The 18320-nt window shown below is 41.9% G+C and overlaps 1 protein-coding gene across 1 annotated transcript in view; it reads right to left on the bottom strand.

The window, feature by feature from the left end:
* LOC126272447 (macoilin) overlaps window positions 1-18320 on the bottom strand; it is a 136913-nt gene that overhangs the window by 77492 nt on the left and 41101 nt on the right. Inside the window, exons 5-6 of the mRNA XM_049975322.1 lie at window positions 14906-14972; window positions 7859-8030 (exon numbers count right to left, since the gene is read on the bottom strand). Coding sequence (XP_049831279.1) covers window positions 7859-8030; window positions 14906-14972 — 239 coding nt within the window. The remainder of the gene's footprint in view (window positions 1-7858; window positions 8031-14905; window positions 14973-18320) is intronic.

Below are 18320 nucleotides of genomic sequence, written 5' to 3'. Positions count from 1 at the left end.
CTGGTTCCACCAACATTTTATGGCATGAAATATTTTTGTCTTTAAAACCGAGGCTCTGCAGAATCATTTGCAACAATGATTTGCTGCCTTTAAAAAAGTCCAAACTCGTGCAATGTTGTATGAAGCTTGTCCAATGGAGGCCGATTTCCAAGATGGCGGTAACTATATGTAACACCTGATCGTATCTTGTTCAAAAGGATCCAGACTTGTTATGCATTTCTGAAAACTTCTCTTCTTGCCCACAAGAGGGTCATGCTGTTGTGGCAGTTTGGCAATGGCAAACAATTTGGGCATGGCAATGGGCACTCTGATTGGAGGAAATCAGATCCAGCGCATGAAATGTCAACCAACAAGTAATTTTAATCAGACAGTAACCACCTTACATGGTAAATATTTAAGACTACACTACATGCCTTTCACAATTACATTTGTCATGCGCAAATTTCTCAAGATTAATTTGGTAGACCATTATCCTGTTAGAAAAAGTAATCGCTATTCAGGTAGAACTTGTGAATATCTGGTACAAAGCTATCCTGCCATATGAATAACCTGTTATTGTTTTCAAGAAAAGGAATGACCTCTAAATTTCTCAAATGCACACAATACTGTTATTCATGATACATTTAACTGCTTACTCAAACCAGCACACAGTTTTTCATCTGCACAGTAAACACAGTTGTGGTATCCAATCATTCTGTTCTATACCAAAACAACCTCGATGGACCAAAACTTAAGATTCTTGACAAGGATTGCACATATTCAGTTACCACTCACAACATTGGGCACAACTAGGCAGATCACCTTCAATCAGAACATGATTTAACATTAAAATGTAAAACCTCTAACTCAGCTTAAAACTTGATAAATTCTCGATATACTGGTACAGTATAGATGAGCTAACCATAAGACAAACTTCCAAAAGGAATATATAATCCTGTAACCATGATAATTGGTATATCTCTGTTCTCTTCCTGCTGCACACCCCTTTCTTCACTTCACACAATTTTACACACTAGTTGCCAAATGTTTTATTTGTTACATGTGATAATGATACATAATCAACTCGGATCCCCGGTTTTCAATGCGCATCAATTATGATTTCATTTCATGTAACACTGTAAAATTAATTTGTTTTATTTGAATCAAATATCAGTTACCCACGATTGTTTATAATTACAATAATTCTGCAACTAGTAGGTGAAACAACTTCATAATGGTTGCACACCTGCATATATAGTGTCCAGTAAGTATTAGGCCTCATTTTTTAGCCACTGAGGAGGAGTACAGTGTGGTGGAATCATCAGTAACAGTAAAGATGTCACTTTAGCCGTGAGATCCAACTCAGCTGCTTCCTGCAATTTGAACTGTGTTGATCACATTGCAAAGCACAGGTCCCTAGTGGAGTTATCAACTTTTTGCAACCAGCTGTATGGTGGTATAATTTGGGATCACAGGTCTCACGCCCTGAAGCCATTCGCCCTGGTGGTCCCTCCTTTACAGGTAATTGACAAAAAAGAATCTTGTCTGTTACTTTAGTTATGTTTTACGGTTTCCTTTTGACTGGCACCATAGTTTAATATTTGGTGTACAAGGCTGGTATGTTGAAGATACACGGTTCTCATCCTGTCAGAGCATTTTTAGAGTTTTATTTTTAAATTTTTATCAAAATGACTTAAATCATAATTTTTTCTTCAATTATTTGGTTCATATGTAATTTTTTTAAGTCTCCAATCCTTTGCCATGTCATTTTAACCATGGTATCAACCTTTTTATTTGTTCCCGTTTTGTCTTCCCATCATTCTTTTTTTGTTTGGAATCTTTGGCCAGATGGTTTTAATTATTTCTACATAGTAACCTGAATTTAAATCCTTCCATTTTCATTGCCTTATATTTTCATCCATGTTAATGCTGTCACTATTTCTATTCCTCATTTTGCATGAATTTCATTTTATTTGTAATCCCTTCTTTTGTTTCAAACTTCATCTGTATTATTATAATCAAAATAAATATTCGAAAATTACCCTTGGCCGTGATAGTCAATGTTTGACTGCTCCAATGTGCTCAGAATATTGGCTAACTTGCGTTTACCAACCACAAACCAGTTTGTTTTTTGTTTTTAGTTTTGTATTTTCTTCCTGCTTTTTTTATGCATGTGTGGCATTTAACATGCACAACAAAGCAAATTCATCAGCCAGCAAAAGTCATGACAAAAGAGTGGAGGAATATTATGAAGAATTGAAGTGAGTTTTCATGAAGGCCTTTCACTATGCATAGTCTATTTATGAGGAGAGATATCAATTTTTTGAAAAACATCCTGATTTTATAAATGCAAATGCCATAGCAATGGGCGAACAAATCACAGAGGGAAGGATTCAACTCACGATGGATATTGTTATTGTTCACAATAAGGAACTCATTTTAAACAGCAAGACTGATGAAGAGGGATTGCATGATGAGGTAAGCTTGTTAATTTTCGGATTTTTTCATCCTATATTAACACGAAAGAATTGTTCTTTGTGGTGTAATCTCAATGATGAAGAAATTGAAATATATTATAACCCATCCAATATTCTAGCATCTCCATCAACATACATTCCAGTAAAATACAAAGCAAAAACAGTTGCCTTCACTGAAACCCATCCAAATTATTCATCGAAAAGTATCCAACAAAGTGGTTTCTCTAGTTTACATGGAAAAGAACAATTGAAAACATTGAAACAAGATGATAAACAAAGTGATGCTAAATTCGAAAAGCTGTGTCTGATATCCAAACATCCAAAAAGTTAAGGATGCTAGAATGTACAACACACAAGTAACAATACGCACACTCAAACACTCGACAAAGGTGTCACCCTACCATACTTATCAGAAAAATTTTCATTCTTTGCCAGTGGGAAGTGGGGTGACGAACTTTGAAATATAACACAGAATAAGTCAGAGAAAAGTGACTAAATTTGTCAGTGTAATTTATGTTGCAACACTTGAAGAAACTGAGGAAGCAGCAGTATGATTCAGAAAACAAATAGAATAGTAGTGGTAATGAGCAATTGAAGAAACTGTGGAAGCAGCAGAACAATTCAGAAAACAAATAGAATTGATAATGAGCAATTACTGTCCAAAACTTTTAATTAATACTAACCAAATGAGTCACAATTACAAATCAACATATCATCGATCACTGTCATTATGGGGATCAAGAACAGTTCTGGTAAAAAAGAGAAATTTGGCAAACTTGTACATTCATATATAAATAATATGTATGGATGGATACGCGCGCGCGCGAGTATATACCTATCCATTTTTCCCCCTAAGGTAAGTCTTTCCGCTCCCGGGATTGGAATGGATCCTTACCCTCTCCCTTAAAACCCACACCCTTTCGTCTTTCCCTCTCCTTCCCTCTTTCCTGAAGAAGCAACCGTTGGTTGCGAAAGCTTGAAATTTTGTGTGTGTATTTGTGTGTTATTTTATTGTGCCTGTCTACCGGCGCTCTCCCGCTTGGTAAGTCTCGGAAAAATAAAATAGAAAGAAACTTCCACAAAGATTCCAAGACTTACCAAGCGGGAAAGCGCCAGTAGATAGGCACAATGAATAAAACACACCAACAGAATTTCTGCTTTCGCAACCGGCGGCTGCTTCGTCAGGAAAGAGGGAAGGAAAAGGGAAGATGAAAGGATGTGGGTTTTAAGGGAGTACTCGCGCACACACACATATCCATCCATACATACACAGACACAAGCAGAAATATTTAAAGGCAAAACAAAGATTCCAAGACTTACCAAGCGGGAAAGTGCCGGTAGATAGGAACAATGAATAAAACACACAAACACACACACAGAATTTCGAGCTTTCGCATTGTACGACTTCCTAAAATCCTGCCCCAAAATGAGATCCATCCTTCATGAAATCCTCCCCACTCCACCAAGAGTGTCTTTCCGCCGTCCACCTAACCTTCGTAACCTCTTGGTTCATCCCTATGAAATCCCCAAACCACCTTCCCTACCCTCTGGCTCCTACACTTGCAACCGCCCCCAGTGTAAAACCTGTCCTATGCACCCTCCCACCACCACCTACTCCAGTCCTGTAACCCGGAAGGTGTACACGGAAAGTATCCTGTCACAAGTGGGGCACTTTTGTGGTTCTTCTGTGGGAGGTTCTGGGTTTGAGGGGATGAGGAAGTGGCTCTGGTTATTTGCTTCTGTACCAGGTCGGGAGGGTAGTTGCGGGATGCGAAAGCTGTTTTCAGGTTGTTGGTGTAATGGTTTAAGGATTCCAGACTGGAGCAGATTCGTTTGCCACGAAGACCTAGGCTGTAGGGAAGGGACCGTTTGACATCCCGGCTGCCCCATTGTAGCTGGTTACCAAGCCCCCACTGAACGTATCTCTGCCTACGTAGATCAACACCTTCAACCCATTACATGCAGTCTCCCATCCTTCATCAAAGACACCAACCACGTTCTCGAACGCCTTGAATCCTTACCCAATCTGTTACCCCCGGAAACCATCCTTGTTACCATTGATGCCACTTCCTGGTATACAAATATCCCGCACGTCCAGGGCCTCGCTGCAATGGAGCACTTCCTTTCACGCCGATCACCTGCCACCCTACCTAAAACCTCTTTCCTCATTACCTTAGCCAGCTTCATTTTGACCCACAACTACTTCACTTTCGAAGGCCAGACATACCAATAATTAAAGGGAACAGCCATGGGTACCAGGATGGCCCCCTCGTATGCCAACCTATTCATGGGTCGCTTAGAGGAAGCCTTCTTGGTTACCCAGGCCTGCCAACCCAAAGTTTGGTACAGATTTATTGATGACATCTTCATGATCTGGACTCACTGTGAAGAAGAACTCCAGAATTTCCTCTCCAATCTCAACTCCTTTGGTTCCATCAGATTCACCTGGTCATACTCCAAAACCCATGCCACTTTCCTTGACATCGACCTCCATCTGTCCAATGGCCAGCTTCACACGTCCGTCCCCATCAAACCCACCAACAAGCATCAGTACCTCCATTATGACAGCTGCCACCCATTCCACATCAAACGGTTCCTTCCCTACAGCCTAGGTCTTCGTGGCAAACGTATCTGCTCCAGTCCGGAATCCTTGAACCAGTACACCAACAACCTGAAGACAGCTTTCGCATCCCGCAACTACTCTCCCAACCTGGTACAGAAGCAAATAACCAGAGCCACTTCCTCATCTCCTCAAACCCAGAACCTCCCACAGAAGAACCACAAAAGTGCCCCACTTGTGACAGGATACTTTCCGGGACTGGATCAGACTGAATGTGGCTCTCCAGCAGGGATACGACTTCCTAAAATCCTGCCCTGAAATGAGATCCATCCTTCATGAAATCCTCCCCACTCCACCAAGGGTGTCTTTCCACCGTCCACCTAACCTTTGTAACCTCTTAGTTCATCCCTATGAAATTCCCAAACCACCATCCCTACCCTCTGGCTCCTACGCTTTTAACTGCCCCCGGTGTAAAACCTGTGCCATGCACCCTCCCACCACCACCTACTCCAGTCCTGTAACCCAGAAGGTGTACATGATCAAAGGCAGAGCCACGTGTGAAAGCACCCACGTGATTTACCAACTGACCTGCCTACACTGTGAAGCTTTCTATGTGGGGATGACCAGCAACAAACTGTCCATTCGCATGAATAGACACAGGCAGACAGTGTTTGTTGGTGATGAGGATCACCCTGTGGCTAAACATGCCCTGGTGCACGGCCAGCACATCTTCGCACAGTGTTACACCGTCAGAGTTATCTGGATACTTCCCACTAACACCAACGTGTCAGAACTCCGGTGATGGGAACTTGCCCTTCAGTATATCCTCTCTTCTCGATATCCGCCACGCCTCAACCTCCGCTAATTTCAAGTTGCCGCCGCTCATACCTCAACTGTCTTTCAACAACTTCTTTGCCTCGGTACTTCTGCCGCGACTGACATTTCTGCCCAAACTATTTGTCTTTACAAATGTCTGCTTGTGTCTGTGCGGGTGGATATGTGTGTGCGTGTATACCTATCCTTTTTTCCCCCCTAAGGTAAGTCTTTCCGCTCCCGGAATTCGAATGACTCCTTACCCTCTCCCTTAAAACACACATCCTTTTATCTTTCCCTCTCCTTCCCTCTTTCCTGACGAAACAACTGCCGGTTGCGAAAGCTCGAATTTTGTGTGTATGTTAGCGTTTGTTTGGGTGTCTATCGATCTGGCAGTGCTTTTGTTGTATATATTTTCTTCAGTGAATTGCTACCACACTTGTTCTTATGCTTGCAGGAAGTCTGAAATAAATTCTGACAGAGTTGCTAAAGAAATTGAGCTTGGAGACAAATGCAGAAATGTGGTCATCACCTGCTCGACATCAGTAAAATTAATGAAAGAAATGTATAGACAATATTTGAAATCTGTCGAGTAATCTTATGTCAAAGAAAATGTATTTTTCTTAGTCTTGGTCCATGAGGTGGTTGGATGGACAACAAATTATATGAGAAAATATTTGTGAATAATACTGGAAAAGCTATGTGCACTGTAAAAATTATTCCTCCAAAGTTTTCTCCACTGTGTCTGCTATGTGCTGTATATTTTTATCATCTGGTGAAAATTATGATTAAAAAAAACTTCCTAGTGCACCCGAGTTACTTCAAGTTAAATATGAAATTGATAAAAGTGAAGATGTAATTAGAATACATTCAATTGTTTACTGAATTTTGTGTGCATCAGTGTTTAGAAACACAGTAAGATAAGCCAGGTAGGGATTGAAGTTACGCAATGAAATGATAGTATTTCATAATATCAATTAAGTGTGCTTCTTGCTGAATCTGATGAAAAAACAATGTGAATGCAGAAAGGTAGCTTTGATATTTTGTCGATAGTGTGACAACAATTTATGTTTCAATTGTTTAGATGACGACGGCCAACACAAAGAAAGCACATCTCCCAATGAAAAATAAACTTTTCTGACTACTGCATAATCAATATGAAGATTAATAATTTTTTGTTTTTGTTGTCCAACTGATTGGTCAGCATTTTTAAACAATTAAATGTTACAAAATATACACAGAAACAATTAAAACAAGATGGACAGATATTCTAAATAAAAAAGAATGACAGGAAGACAAAATGGGAACAAATAAAATTAATACAATGGTTAAAATGATGTGGGAAAGGATTAGAAATTTTAAACAAAATTACATTTGAACCAAATAACTGAAGAAAAATGATGGTTTACGTAATTTTGATAAACATTTAAAAATAAAAATCTACAATGCTCTGACAAGATTTGAACCCTGCATCTTCAGCATACTAATCTTGTATGCTAACCATTCAACTATGGTGCCAGTCGAAAGAAAAGTGTCAAATATCACACTCTACAGTAGCAACTGAAACTCTTTTTCATGAATTACTTATAAATGAGGACCCACCAGGGAGAATATCTTCCGGGTGTGAATCTTGTTATCCCAACCTACAACACCACATAGATGGTTGCAAAAAGCCAGTCTCTCTCTCTCTCTCTCTCTCTCTCTCTCTCTCTCTCTCTCTCTCTCTCTCTTTCCCTACTTCCCCCCCCCCCCCCCTCCTTTCTATCTCTATGCACAAACATTGTACATCCTACAGTGTCCTTATAACTTCAAATGTGCGAATACCAATCCAAACATCCAATGTTGTTAATCTTCTTCAGATAGACACAGAACATTATTCAAGGACAGCCCATGCAAGAACTGCCAAATTATATCTAGAACACAAAACTGTTTGTTCCTCACTTGCTACAGCTCCACTGAAGATATCTATGGGAAAATTATATTTAGTTAACTCACTATTACACATCCAAATACAATAATTCTCTTTTACCTTTGTTCTTCTCAAGACAAGTCGCGTGGCAAGTCTGGTGATGTTTCTGCTGTTGCAGGAGGTGCTGTTGTGGTAGTAAATGCTGGTGTGTCTCATGCTGCTCTAATGGGAGAGCTTGTCGAAGCAACTGCATGTAGAATTCGTTTTCTTTTGCTACTTCCTTCTGCTTCCGCTGAAAAATATGTGCAGTAAATTAAAACACTTGTAAACGCTCATCAAGCCAAGCTTATATGCCAAGATTGCAAACTCAACTTCAGCATGAGAAAAGTGATTTTTCAAAGGCATAAATGCTCCGTTACCACACAGTAAGATGTAAACACTAATGTGATGAAAAACTATAGTCCAACAAGCAATAGTCTGCAGTGGATCATATAAATGATCTATATGGATAACTAAGCCAACCATAAAGCAAAATCATGAACGAAACAGGACAGTTTTTCTACAAGGATGGACTGCTGAGTCTAGTAAATTTCTACAAAACAGCAGGAAGTTTTGAGACACTTACTATTTGCAAATCTTCTAAAAATTTGGTTCCAATATCACATATGTGTTCTATACTGCTTGCTGAGTTGCCTTTAGTGATTTGCATAAAGACACATTTGTGCACTGATGAAACAACTGTGCTAAACCACATGAGCAAACTGAACTGAGAAGTCTTCAGGAATACTATACCAATACTCTAAACCATACATACCTATTATTAATGGATAAGTGATTTTAAATGTGGTATAGATATTTCAAGGATTGCAGCGCATTCCTAATTGAGGTTTTTCTGAAGAAAAAACTGATGAAATTGAAAGTGTTGTGAGATATCTGAGACACGAGCTGGCACACAACATCCTCAACGACTTTCCGCAAGTAATGGTGCTTAATTTTTAATGTGACTAGGTTAATTTCAATACATCAAAGCACCTTGAAACATAGTTGATGTCATAACACTGACTTAATGAAAGTGAAAATGCACTGAAAAAAAGAAAAACTATATTTTTCTAATAGAAGAAAGTGTTGGTGGCTGTCAACTGGAACCATTAGGATATCATCATGATACGATATATGAAAAACTGTAAAACACAGTCTCTTAATATGCAGCATTATTGTGCCATTTGTGTAGTGGGTTAAAGCAAAAGGGTGAAATAGCACTCGTGATGTAGTAGAGTCAGCAAAAGACGATCCCCGACAGCTGGCAGTACTGCTGCCAGCTCTCAACTGAAACGCTAGTCGTCTTACAACACTACAGCAACACTTGCCACAGAGGTGTATACAAAATCATGTATGTGATCAGTCGATGTAGATATGCGAAGCACTCTGGCCGAGCCCATTGCAACTGTTAGGGATCTTCTATCACAGGTCCCACTGTAAGTCAATGTCTGCTCATTCACTGACTGTGGTGACAACAAAAGCAACCTTTCAAATAATCAAAATATCCACGGGGGTACTGCTGGTCTATAGTGTCCAACGGGCACAATATTTCGGCGATCAAACATGTCGCCATCATCAGGTGAACTGACGGACTGAGCTCCTGTGAACGTGCCGGCACGGAGATCCGTACGCTATGGCTGCTCAGGGGGAACTGGGTTTGGTCGCGGCGGCGGCCGATTTAAATACCCTCCACCGTCCACACCCCGCGCCACGGTAGCGCGGTGGAACAGATTGCGACGGCGTCTGAGATGACATCGGTGTGATGGCTCTGTCCACCGTGGTCGTCACAACTATGCGTTTGCTTGATTTACTCTTGATTAACCCAATCGCTGGTTCCCATGCCTTGCTAAGATTATAGCCACAGTCACAGTTTATGAGGTCGTCATTGGTGCGAATTTCGATGGCCTCTCTAACAACGCTGTCCCAGTATCTCGACGTCTGTACCAGAATCCTCGTGCGGTCATACTCCATAGCGTGATTTTCCGACAAACAATGTTCAGCGACCGCCGACTTGCTCGGATACATTAGTCGAGTGTGCCTCTGGTGTTCACGGCATCAATCATCGACGATACGCATTGTCTGACCAATATATGACTTGCCACATTGACACGGAATCTGGTACACACCGGCCTTCCTCAAACCGAGGTCATCTTTGGCGCTCCCCACCAGTGCACGAGTTTTATTCGGAGGACAAAACACAGTTCCGACCCGGTGTTTCTTCAGAATGCGGGCGATTTTCCCCGAGAGTGCGCCTGTGTATGGAATAAATGCAGTGCCTACCTCCTCCCTCGTGACTTCATCCATCTCAACAGGTTGTGCTGCAGTGGTTGGGCGGAGAGCACGTTGGATCTGCCACTCTGAGTACCCATTCTTTCGAAACACAGTTCTCAGATGTTCCAATTCCTGGGGTAGACTCTCTGTGTCAGAGATAGTGCGCGCCCTATGTACTAGAGTTTTAAGTACCCCATTTCTCTGTGAAGGGTGGTGGCAGCTGTCTACGTGCAAATACAGATCAGTGTGTGTTGTCTTTCGATACACCCCATGACCTAGGGTGCCGTCAGCCCTTCTCCTGACCAAGACGTCAAGGAAAGGTAATTTACCCTCCGTTTCAGTCTCCATAGTGAATTTGATGTTGGGGGGTATGGAGTTTAGATGTGTAAGGAAGTCTAGGAGTTTATCCATGCCATGTGGCCAGATGACGAACGTGTCGTCCACGTAACGGAAAAAGCAAGTAGGTTTCCATTCGGATGACGACAGGGCTTCCTCCTCGAAGTTCTCCATGTACAAATTCGCTACCACTGGTGTGAGTGGGCTACCCATGGTGACTCCCTCCGTTTGTTCGTAGTATTCTCCATTAAAAAGAAAATACGTGGAAGTCAAGACATGCCTAAAAAGTTCAGTGGTATTCTCATCAAATCTCTGACCAATCAACTCTAGCGACTCTTGCAGGGGTACCCTCGTAAATAAGGAAACGACGTCAAAACTCACCATGATATCTGACTCATCCAACCTGGAGCTATCTAGGCGTTTAACAAAATCCACGGAATTACTTAGGACTTAATATTCCCGTCCGATATTTGGCCAACAAATATGTAGGTGCCCTGATGTTGCTGACAATGGGGCGTAATGGTACCCCCTCTTTGTGAACCTTCGGGAGTCCATATAGTCTAGGCCGTACCGGACCTTGGGGTAACAATTTCTTAGCGTCACCCTCCGGTAAATCTGCGTCCTTGAGAAGAACCCTCGTCTTGTTCTCCACCTTCTTTGTTGGGTCAACGCTGATCTTCCTGTAGGAATCGTCATTTAGCAGGCTCTGCATCTTATCAGTGTAGTCCTTATGGGAGACAACAACTGTAGCATTGCCTTTGTCAGCCGGTAAGACAACAATTTCAGAGCGTTCCCTCAGATCACGAATGGCCGCCCTCTCTTTACTGCTGATATTTGACTTCATCGGCTTGGATTTCGTCAACGCACGACAAGTTTCACGACGTATTTCCTCGGCTGATTCTGGCGGAAGTCGAGCTGCAACCTGTTCAACAGCACTAACAACTTCTGCAACCGGAGTGAACTTGGGGGGTGGGAGCGAAGTTGAGACCTTTCTGCAAAACCGAGACCGCATCATCACTCAACACCATGCCACTCAAATTGATGACAGTCTTGCACGGAACCTGCAGAGATGGTTTGTCAAGGAGACGTGAGAACTTAGCTGTTTGACGTCCCGTAGCTTTCTTATGGGCGGAATCAGCTGACACCCAGGTGACACCATCAATCCAATCCCAGGAAAAAGAAGTGAACTTAGTAGCCAGTTGCAAATTTAATTTGAGTAATTCCTGTGAGATAAACTCAAGGCTCCGGCGGATGAATTGCACTCTCTCACGTACCAATGCGAGGCTGGCTCGTTTCTTGTCAGCAACATCAGGGCACCTACATATTTGTTGGCCAAATATCTGACGGGAATATTAAGTCCTTATGTGGGTAAATGCCCTCATCACATCCGTAATTCCGTGGATTTTGTTAAACGCCTAGATAGCTCCAGGTTGGATGAGTCAGATATCATGGTGAGTTTTGATGTCGTTTCCTTGTTTACGAGGGTACCCCTGCGAGAGTCGCTAGAGTTGATTGGTCAGAGGTTTGACGAGAATACCACTGAACTTTTTAGGCATGTCTTGACTTCCACGTATTTTCTTTTTAATGGAGAATACTACGAACAAACGGAGGGAGTCGCCATGGGTAGCCCACTCTCACCAGTGGTAGCGAATTTGTACATGGAGAACTTCGAGGAGGAAGCCCTGTCGTCATCCGAATGGAAACCTACTTGCTTTTTCCGTTACGTGGACGACACGTTCGTCATCTGGCCACATGGTATGGATAAACTCCTTGACTTCCTTACACATCCAAACTCCATACACCCCAACATCAAATTCACTATGGAGACTGAAACGGAGGGTAAATTACCTTTCCTTGACGTCTTGGTCAGGAGAAGGGCTGACGGCACCCTAGGTCATGGGGTGTATCGAAAGACAACACACACTGATCTGTATTTGCACGCAGACAGCTGCCATCTGAGAACTGTGTTTCGAAAAAATGGGTACTCAGAGTGGCAGATCCAATGTGCTCTCCGCCCAACCACTGCAGCACAACCTGTTGAGATGGATGAAGTCACGAGGGAGGAGGTAGGCACTGCATTTATTCCATACACAGGCGCACTCTCGGGGAAAATCGCCCGCATTCTGAAGAAACACCGGGTCGGAACTGTGTTTTGTCCTCCGAATAAAACTCGTGCACTGGTGGGGAGCGCCAAAAATGACCTCGGTTTGAGGAAGGCCGGCGTGTACCAGATTCCGTGTCAATGTGGTTAGTCGTATATTGGTCAGACAATGCGTACCGTCGAGGATCGATGCCGTGAACATCAGAGGCACACTCGACTGATGTATCCGAGCAAGTCAGCGGTCGCTGAACATTGTTTGTCGGAAAATCATGCTATGGAGTATGACCGCACGAGGATTCTGGTACAGACGTCGAGATACTGGGACAGCGTTGTTAGAGAGGCCATCGAAATTCGCACCAATGACGACCTCATAAACCGTGACTGTGGCTATAATCTTAGCAGGGCATGGGAACCAGCGATTGGGTTAATCAAGAGTAAATTGAGCAAACGCATAGTTGTGATGACCACTGCAGACAGAGCCATCACATCGACGTCATCTCAGACGCTGTCGCAATCTGTTCCACCGCACTACCGTGGCGCGGGGCGCGGACGGCGGAGGGAGCGCGCCGCGGGTGGAGGGTATTTAAATCGGCCGCCGCCGCGACCGAACCCAGGTCCAGCCTGAGCAGCCATAGCGTACGGATCTCCGTGCCGGCACGTTCACAGGAGCTCAGTCCGTCAGTTCACCTGATGATGGCGACATGTTTGATCGCCGAAATATTGTGCCCATTGAACACTATAGACCGGCAGTACACCCGTGGATATTTTGATTATCAAATACGCCGGGAGAAACTCAAGAATCACAACCTTTAAAATAGTTCCCTACCAACATATTCCTCAAGTCTGGGCCTGACATGAACATTTTCTGTTCTCTGAGCTTAAAACTCTGCTAACAAGGAAGAAATCTTAGAACAGAGACATTATTGGAGGCATAACTAAGTTGAAAATAATTGTTTTTAATTTCTCTGAGAAAAAAAAAGTGGAATCTCAAGACCAAATGAGCTGATCTCAGATCGATCAGATTAGCCCAAAACATTTTTCATTCCATCCTTGTATATTGCACCTATTTCATATATGCTTTTCTGCTTGAAATGTTGAGACACTATGACTAGGAAAGAATATTCAGATTATACTGGTTAAATTAGAAAGTGAAAGTATTTTGAGAAGATTGCAATAGTAGACACAAAAAATGCGTAACTACAGTCAAATATTTATAAATTTCTATTATTTTTGTAAATAAATAGCTGACAAATAAAAAGGGTATTGCTGTAACAAAAAAGAGAAAATGTGCTACTGATCAGATACACAAAACAAAAATGATTCCTAAATAGTGACCCAACACCTTTGCCTAACCCACATCTCGAAGTAAGTGAGATGGTTACCTCTGAAATCAAACCTAGTCTCTCTCTCTCTCTCTCTCTCTCTCTCTCTCTCTCTCTCTCTCTCTCTCTCTCTCCCCCCCCCCCCCCCCTCTCCAACCCTTCTCTCAATCCTGCACCACTGCGGACATTTTCATGTGAATGAGCCAGGCACCAAACATTTCCTGTATACCCTCCCACCACCTCTAATTACTTACTTCTATCAACAGATCGCTGCTTCACAACATGGTATCTGAGTGACCTGCCATTCCTTTCCAACATTCCCCAACATACCTCCCTTTCCTTCCTAAGAAGAAACTAAATTTCCTGAGCATGAGGTATAGTTTTCCACCCCTACTTTTACATGTGTATACAGTAGCACTTGAAATTTTGCCTCTTTAAGGTTTGATTACAGCCATTCTGCCTCTAAGTAATTTAACGGTATTTTGCATCTACACTCCAAAAAGAGTCAAACACTACAATAAATCTTCTCACATATACCTCAATAACTCACTGGGACAATAACATTAAGAGAAATTTGGGCTTATGTCACGACTTATTATGTAATGCACCATTCATGAATAGAAAATCTGATGAGATACGGGGGAGGGGGGGGGGGGGGGGCGGATATAATTCTCGTACATAATGCACTATGTACTCTCCATCATACCCCATGAGGTGGTTTGCAGAACACAAATGTTGATAAAGGCATCTTGAATATTATTGTCACAAGTCACTGCTGTCATCAACACAAAAAGGATGTTGTATTTTGCTACAGAGATTTAGGAATTTGTTGGGTACTCAGCTGCAGTCTTTATTGCACAAAGAATTTATTTTATTTTTTGTCTATTAAGGAGTTCCAAAATTAATTTATTTGCATTCTGGTTTTCAAACGCAAATAAATAAATTTTGTTTGGTGCTTGGTACAGAACAAGATATTTCTTACACAATACAAGGCAGGTGTATGTACACCACCACCTTGTGGGTATCTCCTTCAGGAAAACAAACTTTAAACACATTTTTACATACTTAATATGCACCTTATGGTAAATATATAAATACCTGCCGCATTCGGTATCCAACGTAGCTCTTAAATCCAAATCCAAGAGTCACAACTGGGTAGCCAATGCTAAAAAATTCAAAAAAAATTATAAATGTTGGTTTTCGTACATATTGAGTGACACATAAGATGTCATTGTATTCGTTTTATAAATTGTGTATTTATTCTGGCCAAGCACATTCATGTGAAAGTAACCACAACAGTACACAAATACCCTTAATGTACAAAATTTACCACATGTTCACAATTTTACCTCTTAGATCCTTCAAGTGTCATTTTTATATTGGCGATAGCTCTACAACACAACTAACAGAAATCATTCAATCTAATGTAAGCTTCAGCAAACCATCAACTGTTACATAACACATCCCCTTCCTAGCTTGCACAATCTCCACTCTACTGGGATTGATTTAAGTAGTAAGATTGAATGTACAATAAACTGACAAGTTCGCAATCCAAATGTTACAGTTGAAATTTTCAATATAGACTTCTCATCTCCATCTAGTGTTCAGAATCCAATTTTATATTCTGGTGCAATAGTTTATAACAGATTGCACATTTGCATCAGGTAGGATATTGGAAATCCCCCGATATTCAAAAACAAAGTAAAACAGACCCTATTAGCAACTTCTACATTTTATGAGAATATCTGCAAATTATGATGAACATTAATGTTCATATTACACAAGCTTTTAACCAGTATATAGATAGCTAATGTCTTCTGTGTAGAGTCGCATAAATGCTTAAGAGAAAGTACGCACATCAAAAAAAGTTTTGCATTACCTCGCTTCCGAGAGTTCTGGAACCTGTACAGAAAATTGGAATAGCGATCAACATAAACATCATTTCTGCCCCTTTTATTGCTCGTGAAAACCACACATTGCATGTTGTACCATTATACAGTGAGACCTTCATAGGTGATGGTCCAGATTGCTGCACACACCAGTACCTTTAATACTCAGTACGATGTCCTCTTGCACTGATGCAGGCCTGTATTCGTTGTGGCATGGTCCAGATTGTCCCACTCCTCAACGGCGATTTGGCGTAGGTCCCTCAGAGTGGTTGGTGGGTCACGTTGTCTATAAACAGCCCTTTTCAATCTATCCCAGGCATATTCAATAGAGTTCATGTCTGGAGAACTTGCTGGCAACTCTAGTCAGGCAATGTTGTTATCCTGAAGGAAGTCATTCACAAGATGAGCACGTGGGGGTATGAATTGTCGTCCATGAAGACGAGTCCCTCGCCAATATGCTGCCGATATGGTTGCACTATTGGTCGAAGGATGGCATTCATGTATCATAGAGCTATTACAGTGCCTTCCATGACCACCAGTGGCATATGTTGGCCCCACATAATGCCATCCCAAAACATCAGGGATCCTCCACCTTGCTGCACTCGCTGGATGGTGTATCTAAGACATTCAGCTTGACCGGGTTGCCTCCAAACACATCTCGAATGATTGCCTTGTTGAAGGCATATGCAACACTCATTGGTGAAGATAACATGATGCTGATCTTAAACGGTCCATTCGAGATGAAGTTGGGCCCATCTGTACCATGCTGCATGGTATCATGGTTGCAAAGATAGACCTTGCCATGGACATCGGAAGTGAAGTTGTGCATCATGCAGCCTATTGCACACTGTGTTGTAACACGGCATCCTGTGGCTACATGAAAATCATTATTCAACATGGTGGCATTGCTGTCTGGATTGCTCCGAGTCATAATTCATAGGTAGCGGTCATCCACTGCAGTAGTAGGCCTTGGGCGGCCTGAGCGAGGTATGTCATCGACAGTTCCTGTCTATTTTTATCTCTTCCATGTCTGAACAACACAGTTCTGGTTCACTCCGAGACGCCTGGAAACTTCCCTTGTCGAGAGCCCTTCCTGGCACAAAGTAACAACGTGGACGCAATCAAATTGCGGTATTGACCATCTAGGCATGGTTGAACTACAGACAACACGAGTTGTATGCCTCCTTCTTGGTGGAATGACTGGAACTGATCAGCTGTCAGACCCCCTCCATCTAATAGTTGCTGCTCATGCATGGTTGTTTACATCTCTAGGCAGCTTTAGTGACATCTCTGAACAATCAAAAGAACTGTGTCAGTTATACAATATCCACCGTCAACGTCTATCTTCAGGAGTTCTGGGAACCGGGGTGATGCCAAACTTTTTTGGTGTGTGTATTACATAAAACAGGATAAGGTCACACACAGAAGAGGAACTGTGGCTTCTTTCTAGTAGCTGTTTTTGTACATATATAGGGTGTTACAAAAAGGTACGGCCAAACTTTCAGGAAACATTCCTCACACACAAATAAAGAAAAGATGTTATGTGGACATGTGTCCGGTAACGCTTAATTTCCATGTTAGAGCTCATTTTAGTTTGTTCTTCCACCTACGCTCAATGGAGCACGTTATCATGATTTCATACGGGATACTCTACCTGTGCTGCTAGAACATGTGCCTTCACAAGTACGACACAACGTATGGTTCATGCACGATGGAGCTCCTGCACATTTCAGTCGAAGTGTTCGTACGCTTCTCAACAATAGATTCGGTGACTGATGGATTGGTAGAGGCGGACCAATTCCATGGCCTCCACGTTCTCCTGACCTCAACCCTCTTGACTTTAATTTATGGGGACATTTGAAAGCTCTTGTCTACGCAACCCCTGTACCAAATGTAGAGACTCTTCGTGCTTGTATTGTGGAAAGCTGTGATACAATACGCCATTCTCTAGGGCTGCATCAGCGCATCAGGGATTCCATGCGACGGAGGGTGGATGCATGTATCATCGGTAACGGAGGACATTTTGAACATTTTCTGTAACAAAGTGTTTGAAGTCATGCTGGTACGTTCTGTTGCTGTGTGTTTCCATTCCATGATTAATGTGATTTGAAGAGAAGTAATAAAATGAGCTCTAACATGGAAAGTAAGCGTTTCCGGACACATGTCCACATAACATATTTTCTTTCTTTGTGTGTGAGTAATGTTTCCTGAAAGTTTGGCCATACCTTTTTGTAACACCCTGTATATACAATATATCTGCAAGCTATTCTAATAATCATCAGTTTCAATGTATCACCACTAGTGGTAATTTATTGTTAGCATCCTTTACTGAAGTAGCCTGCAGTGGTTGCTTCATGGGTAATACATAACTCTCCTTATTGATGGTATTTGCACAACATAATGATTTAGTTAAGTGTATCACTGTATTTTATAAGGAAACAAGTCGCTCAAATATTAATACATTACAAATATCAATGTTATTTCACCAACACAGTACCGGATATTCAAGTTCATTTACTCAGACGTTGAGTCAAAGCCGTTGGCACAGATACAAAATAATCTGGTGTTTAAACCCAACCAGGATATAAATTGTTGCTTACTTTCTATAACAAACCCATTACATT

The sequence above is a fragment of the Schistocerca gregaria genome, chromosome 5, assembly GCF_023897955.1.
Source record: "Schistocerca gregaria isolate iqSchGreg1 chromosome 5, iqSchGreg1.2, whole genome shotgun sequence".
NCBI lineage: Eukaryota > Metazoa > Arthropoda > Insecta > Orthoptera > Acrididae > Schistocerca > Schistocerca gregaria.
Note: the sequence above shows the minus strand (reverse complement) of the source record. Positions and strands in the feature narration are given on the sequence as shown.